At 32.6% G+C, this 12,425-nt stretch overlaps 1 protein-coding gene across 9 annotated transcripts; it reads left to right on the top strand.

Moving 5' to 3' along the window:
• Positions 1-12,030, top strand: Rab30 (RAS oncogene family member Rab30). 9 transcript variants are annotated; one of them, XR_013879997.1, is made up of 9 exons: positions 1-152; positions 682-741; positions 1,142-1,257; positions 2,551-2,683; positions 3,232-3,336; positions 3,924-3,992; positions 7,251-8,832; positions 9,106-9,126; positions 9,828-12,030. XR_013879997.1 is itself a non-coding variant. In XM_080161980.1 (8 exons), the coding sequence occupies exons 1-7, from the start codon at positions 126-128 to the stop codon at positions 7,362-7,364; spliced, it is 624 nt and encodes a 207-aa protein (XP_080018106.1). In that variant the 5' UTR covers positions 1-125; the 3' UTR covers positions 7,365-7,413; positions 7,558-12,030. The 9 variants fall into 9 exon arrangements, 3 of the variants coding, with proteins under 3 accessions (XP_080018106.1, XP_080018107.1, XP_080018105.1); XR_013879993.1 differs by having other exon boundaries at positions 7,251-9,126; positions 9,802-12,030; XR_013879994.1 differs by having other exon boundaries at positions 7,251-9,126.
• The last annotated feature ends 395 nt before the right edge of the window (positions 12,031-12,425 follow it).

A 12,425-nucleotide genomic window follows, 5' to 3' on the forward strand; every position in this document is an offset into this window, starting at 1 on the left:
TTTATTTAGTAGTTTATATTTAAAAAGCAACGAAAGTTTTAAAAAAATTGAGATATGAATTCTTTAGATTTAATATAAAAAACGTTCATATGACTTAATGTAAGATTAGATTAAATATTAGAATTATGGAAGATTACAAATATCTATTCAAGGTTTGCTTTACTTTAATATTTTCTTATTTATAGTTTATTTATTCTCATAACAAATTAAATTTAAATAATAATCTTTTACAGTGTAGTATCCGAATCTTAGATTCACGTACGTAAGTGAGTCCTAAAATTCAGGGATCTAAAGGGCCGAATATGACAATTGCCGATAAATTAATGTACATTCCTACCGTAGATTACAAGTATTGGTTGAAACGTTTTAAGACTCAAAACTTACTAAATCAACCAACCAAATTTTTATAATGTCCCCAAAATTGTGAAGCCAACGAATAAGAAAACGATATTATTAAACTTTATGAACTAGTGTTATAAACAGCCCATTGTCTCCTCTCTCTCTCTCTCTCTCTGAGTTACTGAACCTTAAATACATGTACGTGCGTTAGTCCTATATTTACCAATAAAGAAAAATATGAAAATCATAAAAACAATAATATTCTGTAAAATTCATTTTAACATAAGAACAAAACATCTATTTCTATGAAGAAATAATTAAAAATTTGAATCATCTATTTAGGTTGTGTTGGTTGGCAACGCAGGTGTTGGTAAAACATGTTTGGTCCGTAGGTTCACACAGGTATATTCAACACTTGATCTGTAATTTAGATAAAAAATCATATTTATAAAGAACTAAGGATGGTTTTAGGCTACTTTCCTGCCCTCCCCTAGAGTTTAGGTACTACAAAACTACTATATAGAATATGAGAATGTCTAGTTAAGGAAGAAAGAAAAATTTTCTAGAATGGGTTAGATAACATATTAACTCATTTTACTCTAGGGGCAACTTTTTTAAACCTTCCCAGGAAGTATGAGAAGCTACATTGTAATAAAGAACTATATCGGTACAGTTGTTAACGAGATCCTTCGGTACAAACAGAGAAGAGCAAAGACAGACATCCTGTTATTTTTTTAAAAAGGATTATTAAACTAAATATTAGAAGGTTTTTTTAAACTCCTACATTTTTTTCTCTTTTCAGGGTCTTTTTCCTCCCGGCCAAGGAGCAACCATAGGCGTAGATTTTATGATTAAAACTGTAGAAATTGAAGGTGAAAAAATCAAATTACAAATCTGGGATACTGCTGGACAGGAAAGGTGAGCACAATTTTCAGTAATTTTCCGTGAGGGAGGGGACATTGAGCTGTTTATTACACCAGTCCTCAAAGTTTTATAATAATGTTTTCTTATTCGTTGGCTCAAAAAGATTAAGGATCCATTAATTGAATTTCCATTGGTTGGTTCATTAAGATGAATGTCCAAACTATTTATTGTAATCTACAGAACGGTTAATTTTGTGTATCATCATTTCGTTTGGCCATCGTCTTATTCCTTTAGATCCCTGATAATTTTCATTTAACTGAAATTGGAACACAGGATACATTTTGTAAACGTATTTTTGATGCTTCGTTTGAATTATGTTGATTTGAATAGGTATATGGTTAAAATAGCCACAAGGATAGGGCGCCCAGGGATCTAAAGGGATAAGACAATGACCAATAAATTGATGTACATCCCCAATAATGATACACAAAATAAACCCTTCTGTAAATTAAATTAGTAGTTGAAACGTTTGAACACTTAACTTAATAACCCAACCAATAAAAATTCATAAAATCAAACTAATAGTTGAAACGTTTGAACACTTAACTTAATAAAACAACCAATCAAAATTCATTAAGTCCCCAAGTTGTTATGCCAACGAATAAGAATACGTTATTATAAAACTTTGGGAAATAGTGCAATAAACAGTCTATTGTCCACTCTTTCTCTGTTAAAATAGCGATCCACAGAGTTAGGACCTCTTTTTTAAAAGTTAAACTAGTGATGTTTTACCAAATACAAAAATAAAAGTAAACATTCACAACATATTAAGATATATTTCCTTGTAAACTATGGAATAATTTCTGCTTTAAAAAATATCCCTTTTATATATCATAGTGGGCTACTTTAGCATTCTGTTGTCCTTGTTCAATTAATTTTGTTGTAAATATTTTAAGTCTGACGCAAAACATTCATGTAACTTACTAGAAATCTATCAACCATGTTGGCTTTTTATAAAAATTTAGTGCAATAAAATGAAATTCAAATATTAAATGTAATAAAGATTTAATAAAGTCAAAACCTCTCAAAGACTTATGTAAATCTTTCCGAGAAATTATAACAAATTCATTCATATATAAAAGAGGAAGTATGAACAATATCTCTAACCACTCTGGACAATATTAGCTTTCCTCTACAGTGGTTCTGCATTCAGGCCCCTGGAAGATTGTCCCTCAAAAAAATGACATTAACTAAAATTCAGTGCATTGGGCAGCGCATTCCCCCTTTAAATTACCCTTAGAGGCCTATAGGCCTTAGCCTCAAGTTATAACGATATTTTAATTTCAGATTTCGAAGCATAACTCAATCATATTATCGGTCAGCCCACAGTTTGATATTAGTGTATGATGTATCAAATCAGCCAACCTTTGACTGTCTGCCCGACTGGCTCAGAGAAATAGAAGAATATGCCTCACCCAAGGTAAACATTAAAAATAACTCGGGTTCTTTTTCTTTATTTGCATGTCGATCACAGAATCCCCCCCCCCCCCTCAATTACTTTGAAATAGATGTCTTTTTTCTTTATGCCTAACCCCTAAACTCTGTGTACAACACTAACTACTACCTAAAGATTAACTCCCTTCTTAATCGACCTTTAAGAAAGTAAATAGTAATATACCAATAAAGAATAATCAATAAGTATATAATATTCCACTAATGTCATTTTATAAAGAATACAATTCATTTTAAGCTGATAAATGCCTAATACCTTTTTCATATGAAGACTCTTCTTAACTTACATATGTTCATAGAGTAGCTGGGCTCCAATTACCAATAAAATTACACAGGTACTCGAGTTTTTAACCATGTTATCCTATTAGATATCTCATTTTTTTACTTTAAAAACTTGAGTACTTTTGTTAAATCTTAATTGACTGGTAGTGGCCAAAATTTTCAACCAATTATTATAATCTACAATGGGGTAATTATGTTTATTATCATTGAGGTTGTACTTTTTTGTACTCTCAGGTGTTACGGGTTTTGGTTGGTAATAAAATAGACAGAGACGATCCAGAAATACCACCAGAGGTTGGGGAACAGTTTGCAGCCAGGCATAACATGTATTTCTTACAGGTAATAACATACCTATACGTACAGACATACCATCACATCTATAATACAAAGTAGAACGATTTCTGTATGATCGCCCGTCTGTCTGTCTGGAAGCTTAAGATCTCAGTAACCTCTGAACCGATTGGACTCTACTTTTTAGAGCATACACCTACAAGTCCTGTGATGGTTTTTATTGGGGTGTTTGACTAACCCCAACCCTCAAAATTAGTTTTCCTTTCTTTTACTCTAAAATACAATAAAATACCTAAGTTGTTTAAATCAACTCCCATCAAATGGTTCTAGAGGTCTCTAGAGGCGTATCCGCTAGATCTATTTAAAGATTAGCTACGCTTCAAAACAAAGTAGTATAGTTAACTTCCAATAGCTCTGCGGGCGTTCAATGTTCCCCTTATCCCTATCTAACCTACCATATCACGAATACATTTGGTTTCGAATTAAAAATTTATATGTCCTAGGTACTATTTTTAACCAAAATGTGTAGGTATGCTTTCTACCCAATAATGAGGTTTGATTGTTTCTACACTGTATTCTTTTTGATTAATCAGTGATTGTGGGTCAATCTTAATTAATTAAATTTGTTTGTTTAGACATCAGCAAAGAATTGCGACAATGTAGATAGACTGTTTACAGACATTGCCCACGAGCTTCTACAGCAGGTATTGTCATTAAATCAAAAATATCAACCTCTAAAACATAAATTCTGTATGAAAATAAGAAGTTTTTGTCGGATTTTAAGTGCCTTTTGTACATTGATGCATTGATTACGTGTCGGTCCCTACCACCCCCCCCCCCCCCCCCATTCTTAAATAAATCCTAGTAAGTAAGATAAGTATACTCTCAAAAGATTATTTAGTTTTGAATTTATTGGTTATATATGAATTATAATTATATTAATAGCGTCTTCGCTCATAGCATCTAGGGAACTGGCTTAAAGAGGTAACATAAAAAAAAAATTTCAGTGAAGTGACAGATTACGTCTTACAAATCAGTACATACAATTATACACCAGAGGTGAATTTAAAAAAACCTTTGCCTCATTAATTTTATTGAGTCAAAGAACTTTTAGTACACTAAGATAAGGACTTTCAATTTCGTTTTGATTTGCTCAGTTTAATTTATCTGCAAAACAATGATTTACAAATGATTTACAAAACTATAATTTACTTGTCAAAAATATGGATCTACTTAGAATAAGTCATAATTACTTTTATATATATTAACCGTGAGCAATTATTTTATTGTTGATTAGTTTATTGCATGATTTAAAAATTAACTTTACTGATTGTATACTGTCACCTTCATTCTTAATATACTTGATCACTCTTCCATCTAAATGCCAACATTTATAGAACTTTTCACTTTTGATTAGTTTTTGCATAACATCATATCTCATCTTGGTTAGGTCAGCACTGATTGAGTATTTCTTCACACTATTTTTTACGTCAATTTCTCTAACACCAGTGGCGGCTACGCTTCTAGAGGCCTCTAGGGGAACTTTTGAAGAGAGAGTTAAATTCCAACGGCCAATTTTAAAATAAAAAGTTTTTTTTTAAACTGGTGCAATTTCTATGTTGCGTTCAAGTCTTTACGAATATTTTATTTTTTTTCGATTTTTTTGTGATTTCTCTTGGGAGGGTGGTGGTACCCTCCCCCAAAATAGTTATAAATATTCCCGGGACCTATGGGAAGCTACCCTGTTAAGGAGAACCCGATCGGTTCAGCGGTTAGCGAGATCCTTCGGTACAAACACACAGACAGACAAACACACATCCTGTTACTTTATTTTAAGGATTGATATTCTTTTTGTAAGAGAGAATGAAGTCCTTCATTCGACGGCTTTAGAATCTAACAATAATTGGCGGAACTTTGTAAGATCTATCCTTGGCTTGTTTTGGTATAGGCAGAATATGGGCATTTTTGATTAATTGCCCTGGTTCTGTTGGCATTTTAAGACTTTTATTTGTTCGCCTCTAGTAGAGGTTTGAAAACCTCTTTAATTGCTTTGATAGCTGCTTGGTTTTGACCAAGGATCTTCTTCAGATCTTTATCAACTTGTACACCATTGATTTGTACACACTCATTTCTGCTGTGTTGTTCTCTATCATCCAGCTTAATTTTTAACAATTTTTTTCAGATTTGTAGCACTCCATATCTTTTTTGTTAACTCTGCTTTCTCCTGTTTTATTGTTTTACTTGAAATATATTTCTGAATGATGAAGTTGACTTTTTCCTTTTAAATTGTGTTGAGAAAGATTTCTATTTGGTTTTTTATTGCTTTAACATCCTTCTAGGGAGGGGTAAAATAGCCCAAAACCATCCTAAGACCTTAATCAATTAGTTAAATATTATTAAATCATTATAAGACTTACTCTAACATTAATATCTTTTAACCATTAAATGCAGAACTCAAAAGTTTTAATAGTTATCAAAATCGTAATATTTTAGGATAATATCTGAACATTTGTAAGACTTATAATTGATGTTTTCTATTAAGGGAGAAATAGTTTGTGCTTGTATTGCGTAAAATCCGTGAGTTAGCTTCAGTCAAAAGCGATTAGGTATTAAGTCTAATTGTTATTGAATATGCGTTTTGTTAATATTAAGAATAGTTAGACTTAATAATTGCTTTGGACTAAAGCAGGGCTGTGCAAAACCCGGGGTTTTTTAAAAATACCCCGGGGTCATGGAAAATAGGGGTTTTACCCGGGTTTTAGGGGTTTCTTGGGGTTTTTGGGGTATTTTGGGTTTTTATAGTTTTTATACTGTAAAAGCTTGAATAATATATTAAATATAATATATAATAGACGATTCTTTCTATGGCGCAGCGAGTTTCATAGTATTTTCACTAGTGATGGGAATCCGGATCCGGAATCCGAATCCGGAATCCGGAATCCGCCCAATTTTCGGCCAATTTTGGAATCCGAATCCGGATCCGGAATCCGTTTTTTATAGCGGATTCCGGATTCTAAATTGGTAGGCTAAAATTACCATCTTTTTTCTTACAACTCCCTCTGTTTGAAGGCAAAGATAAAAAAAAAATTCTACATAACAAATTTTAATAATTACTAATGTGATGTAAATGTTTTAGTTATGCTGGAAGTCAACACTTTAAACAAATCAAGGCTTCAACCAAGTAACATAGTGATAAATTAACAAAAAAGCTATCCCTGTGACGGACGGCCTTTTAAAATACTGCTAGAATCCGGAATCCGAATCCGGAATCCGCCAAAAATAAGAATCCAGAATCCGCAAGAATCCGTCACTTTTTTTGACGGATTCCTTCAGAATCCGGAATCCGAATCCGGCCCAAAAATTCGACGGATTCCCATCCCTAATTTTCACAGTAGCTTTTCTCTTATTTCTACCCCTGCGGGGCAATCATTACCCCTTAACTAACCTAACCTAAAATAACCTATTAATAGTTACTATAAAAGTACAAAGAAAACCACTGTGCCATGAACCAATTAGGTCCATTCTTTTAATATTTAGAAACAGGCTAGGACATAAGAAAGATGAAAAGTTGGCTGCTATATACAGGAAAAACAGAAAAAATGCAAAAATCTAAAGATCCTAAAATTGTTTTCTTGCTTGTATATTTCTTCCTTAGCCCATGACAATGGCAAAATCAGGCACAAGTAGTAATAGCAGCAGTCTATTCCTTTGTTAAATACAGGGGTCAATGAAAAACATTTTTTTTTTCATAAACAATGAAAAATAAACTTATTTTTGAAACAATTTTACTTTTTTTTAATAAAACCCCCAAAACCCAAAACCCCATGGTTTTTTTAAGGTGGGTTAAAGGGCAAAAAACCCGGGTGGGTTTTGGGGTGGGTTTTTTGTCTGCCAACCCTGGACTAAAGGTGACTCACAGAATTTACGCAATACAAGCACAAACTACTTCTGCTTTTATTTAGGCTAAAACTCGCGACCTGCCCAGTGAGTCCCACAGTGTGCAGAGTATCTCTGAACTGTCCGGAGCTACCAGCGCCGTCAAGAGTAATAGTGGCTGCTGCTCCAAACTGTACTAAACAACACCCAATTGTCCATTACTAACTGACTCTGTTGTCAATGTTGATGGTTACTACTAGGGTTGGGCCGGATATCCGGACATTTTCAATATCCGGCCGGATACCGTATATTGAACATATCCGGATACCCGATATCCGGCTGATTTAAAATACTGGATATCTGGAAATTTGCTGGATATCTGGCGTTGGCCAGTTATCCTATCGGATACCGGATATCCGGCACAACTCTAGTTACTACATATATAATTTGTTTTGTATTTTGACTGGTACTCAAATATTTGTTAATAAACATATATCTGGTAATCTAAATAAATCAAGGGATATTTTATCTAAGAAAAAAGGCCAAAAAATCATAACTCAGTTTTTTCTTCTTATTATTTTTGTAATTCTTGTATACCTACAATAAACAGGAAATAAAATAACTTTTTTGCTATTGTTGAAAAGTAATAGACAATTTTTTTTATCTTAGATGAAATATCACTTCTCATTTTACAATATTAATTTTTAAATGATGTGTCATAACCAGCATTTATATTTTATCCTTGTTAAATTATGCAAAATTAGTCAATAATTTGAAACCAAAGATAACTAATCAGATATTTTCCAGTATGGATCAGAAACCGATTAATATCCGCTGGATTAAAACCGGTTCTGGGCCATACTAAAAAATCATGTATTTTATCATATTATATTTATAATTTTCCACGAATACTAAAACTCCTATAATTTTTAATTTTACTTTTCGCGGAAAGTTGTAAACATATCCATTTTTGTTTTTTATATTCAAAGATAAAGAGCTGCATTAGTACATAATACACATATGTATATTTTATAGTATGGTTTTATAAACAGTTGACCACAGATTAGCACTGAAAATTATTTAGGGACAGGTGACTCAACAAAAACGGATTTATTTACGTTTCCATGGGCAATTTTTATGAAACCATACCTACTGTATAAATCACGGTACAGAGTGCGGGCTATGGACTATTTAGTAAAAGTACTTAAAAAGGTTTTTAGGAACACTAAATCCTTCCAAATTTCAGTGTGGAATATTTATCTTTGAGTATCTTTTGTTAAATGAATGAAAAAAATAATAAACAACAGTGTTAACAAGTACAATTAGAATCATATCACAAAAGTTTTAGACAATAACCACAGAACTAGAAAGTAACAGTATATGAATTTAAATAAAAAAAATATGTACCTACCTATAGTTAAAAATAAATCTTATGTTATTTTTAAGAAAATCATTTACAAAAAAATTTTGATTTTCAATTTCATTTTAGAAAATTTTCTTTAAATATTTAAATCCTAACTAAAAGAAATAAGGCCCTAAGTTTAAAAGTCAAAGGAAGACTTGAATCTTGAATATATGTGGTTGTTTAGAAATTTTTTCAACAGTATTAATACCTATAGTCATAAAAACATTCCAGTATTGTTTAGTTTTGTTGTACAATATATTAGGGTTGGGCCGGATACTTTTTTGGCCGGATACCGGATATCCGGATGATTTCTAATGCCGGATATCCGGTTCCGGCCGTATATCTGGCCAACGTTCGATATCCGGCAAATTACCGGATATCCGGCCGGATAACCGGATATCCGGCGTCGAAAATAAGCCGGATATCCTGTAACCGGATAGTTTTAATATCCGGTATCTGGCAGGATATTGAAAATGGCCGGATATCCGGCAAAATCGGATATCTGGCCCAAACATACAATATATTATTTAAAATAGGTGTGAAGGAGACATTGGATTGTAAATTATGCTGGTCCCCAAAGTTTTATAATCTTATCCGTTTCCTTGAAAACTTTGGAGACTTTTATTTCATCTTGATTAGGATTTAAATCAGCAGTGAAGTGATCAAACTTTTTCACCATTAATGTTTATCTACAGAAGAAATAATTTGTTTATTGACATTGGGGATGTACAACATCAATGTATCGTCCATTGTATAATCACTTAAGATTCCTGGATAAACTGGAACAAAAAAGGGATAGTCTAGTCTTTTTTAATATTTTTTTTTATTAAGGTTATTAGGGTTTATTAGGTTATTTTGGATAAAATCATTCTTATATGATAAATCCACCTGTAGGCCTGCAGCCCCTGAACCTGGAGGCCTGCAGCTCCTGAAACTGGAGGCCTATCCAAAAAATCTTAAAACTAAAAATTTATCATATAAGAATGATTTTATCCCTAATAACCTATCCTCTCAGTCCAAAGATAAAGCCTATACACACTGTTTCCGCTAATGTGTCAAAACTTCCCCCCCTCTTGATTCCAATCATAACAAACATAGTTACCCATTCTATTGATTAGAATTGTTGGTGAAAAAGCTTGGACACTTCTAGTTGAGAATCAACCAATCCATAGTTTCCATAGTTTTTGAGACAACGAATAAGAAAACTTTGTTGTTTAAACTTTGGGTTCCAGTCCAATTACCCTCCATCGCATATAAGAAATTTGTTGATTTCTTTATTTTTTAAACTACATAAACTCGTATGCAATTTTATTTAACAAAACCGGCAAATACTCAATTTCGAGCTTAGTAATAATAATTGACAGCTTATTGACTTTTCATGTAAATATGAACATTTGATTGTTTTGTGCAGGGCTCGGCAGACGTGCTTAAGCCTTAGTTAAATCGTGAATTTTAACGTTAAAATTCATCTGGATTTTTAAACCTCTGTCTAAAAAGACAATCCATCTTTTCAAAATTCCTTTTTTTGCATGCAAAAGGGTAACTCTTTGAGGCTTATGCGCGGCTGCCGCGTCTTAGTTTTATTTAACCTTGCCTAGCCTAGTCTTGTAATGTTATGTTTGTAATGTTTATTATAGTTTCACAAGGGAAACAGTCCTGAGAAGTAAATTTTGAAATTGTGTGCTTTGATTTCCCACAAGTCACTATTTGAGTAATGATAACACCCCCCTTTCCACCTTATTTAAAAAAAATCTAAAATAAAGAGGGTGTTTATTTTTTCCCTTGCTGATGGCTCAAACCCTCCTAGTTTCCCTAAACCTACTGGGCTACCCACTACCCAATAGTACTTCATCTAAAGAAATTTTTAATTTACAAACAAGTAAAAAACTACCCCACCCTCTTAATTTTAAATTTATTTCAATAAAAGAGGATTAGGTCACCAGTGCTTAACCCTTATAGATCGGGGAGGGGGGGGGGGGTTCTCTAAGAGCCCCCCCCCCCCTCTTGTTTTTTTAATGTCATTTTTTTGTAGGTAAGATAGAGAGCTGTGACTTCATAAGTTTAGTAATTATATGTCGGCAAGAGTTGATTTTATAAGGATATCTGGTCTGTGTCGGTCGTGGTGTCCGGTCAAAGTCGGTTAGGTAGCACCAAAATTAGAAAAAATTCTAAATAAATCTTAATTTCTACATTATGACTTTTGTGTATAAGGTAGAGACCTAAATTTTTTTTGGTGAATACTTAGATATCAACAAACATCTGAGAAAAGTGGTGTTATGACCTAATGACCGTTTGACCGCTCCCTGACCGATTTTCTGTCCGGCTTGTACTAAATTATATGCATATATCTTGATTATCATGGCTTCTATTACAGCTAGAGGCCTAAAAAAAATTGGGTAAATCCTTGAGCAATAATAAACTTCCGTGAATAGAAAAGTCATGACCGTTTGACCACTCCTTGACCGATTTTGACCGATTTTCTATTTTCTACCTGTAGTTTTGACGTTTTTAAGCTGACAGCCGAATTTTAAAACAGCTCTAGACGAGCCAATTTTTGGTCTTTTATCGTGATCATAAACAGATAAAAATATTAATTGGCGCCGCCAACCGCCGTTTTACCGCCGAAAATGGCGGTTTCTGTTATTTGACGTTTTTCGGCGATGGTCAGAAAAAGTAATTTTTTTGTTATGAAAAATAAAAGTTTGTCCTAAAATTTGATTATCCTAGCTTTAAAATTGGCCGCTCTACAGCTGTTTAAATATTTAGTGGCTGGCCGCTATAAAGCGGCTAAGGAGTGATCTGACCGCTATGACTAGAAAAAGTAATTTTCTCTAAAAAATACACAAGAACCACCAGAAATAAAAATTTTCGACTCTATCTGTAACAGGAGCCGAGATAGAGGGGGGGCTCTTAGAGCTCTTCCCTCCCCCCTATCTTGTAAGGTGGTAATTGGGGCCCGATCTGTAAGGGTTAAGAGGTTTTTTCTGTATGATAGCGCCCAAATTATTTTAATTTGAATTTAATTACCTACCTACACAAAATTCAAAAAGTGTTCTATAAGATGATTTATTTTCCAGAATTGTTTCTCATGTCTTAGCATATTTGTAGATATTTCATCTTTTAACTTAAATATTTTTTTATTAAGTTTCTAAGGATATGTAATATTTAATTTAATCTAATCTTCATATCTGATTAAGTAACCTAAATTTCTAATATTAAATTCTTTTAATAATCGAGCTTTTAATTCTCTTAATCATCTAAAATATTAATTTTCAGTCTAAAGTTATTTGATTTAAATAAATAAAACTCAAGGTCCTAGGGCTAGATTTACACATGTATGTAATATAATGTAATAAGTAAAAAATGTATGATAATATTTAATTAATTGATTGATAACATTGTAGTCACTTTTAAAATTTTACATGATAATTATTATTAGAATATATCATTTTTAGTTCAAATACTTTTTCTTAAATCAAGGCTTTTCTATAATTACAACTACTTAGTGTTTGTCGGTCTATCTAACACAGAAAGATCAGAGATCAAAAGGGGTAAGACAATAGCTGATAAATGGGTATACATCCCCAATGATGATACACAAAATTTCCCTTTCTGTAGATTAGAATAAGTGGTTGAAACGTTTGAACAAGGGATGGCAATCCGTCAAATTTTTGGACCGGATTCGGATTCTTACAAGAATCCGTCCAAAAAATGGCGGATTCCGGATTCTAGCAATATTTTAAAAGGCTTTTTTATAAATTAAAAATTAAGTGCTACATATGTCCTAAAAATTAATGTTCTTGGTGTTCTCTATAAATCACTTCCGAGAGTCGAACCAGATTTTAAATGATATTAT

Source organism: Acartia tonsa, chromosome 5 (genome assembly GCF_053477335.1).
Source record: "Acartia tonsa isolate MP-2025a chromosome 5, ASM5347733v1, whole genome shotgun sequence".
Classification (NCBI taxonomy): domain Eukaryota; kingdom Metazoa; phylum Arthropoda; class Copepoda; order Calanoida; family Acartiidae; genus Acartia; species Acartia tonsa.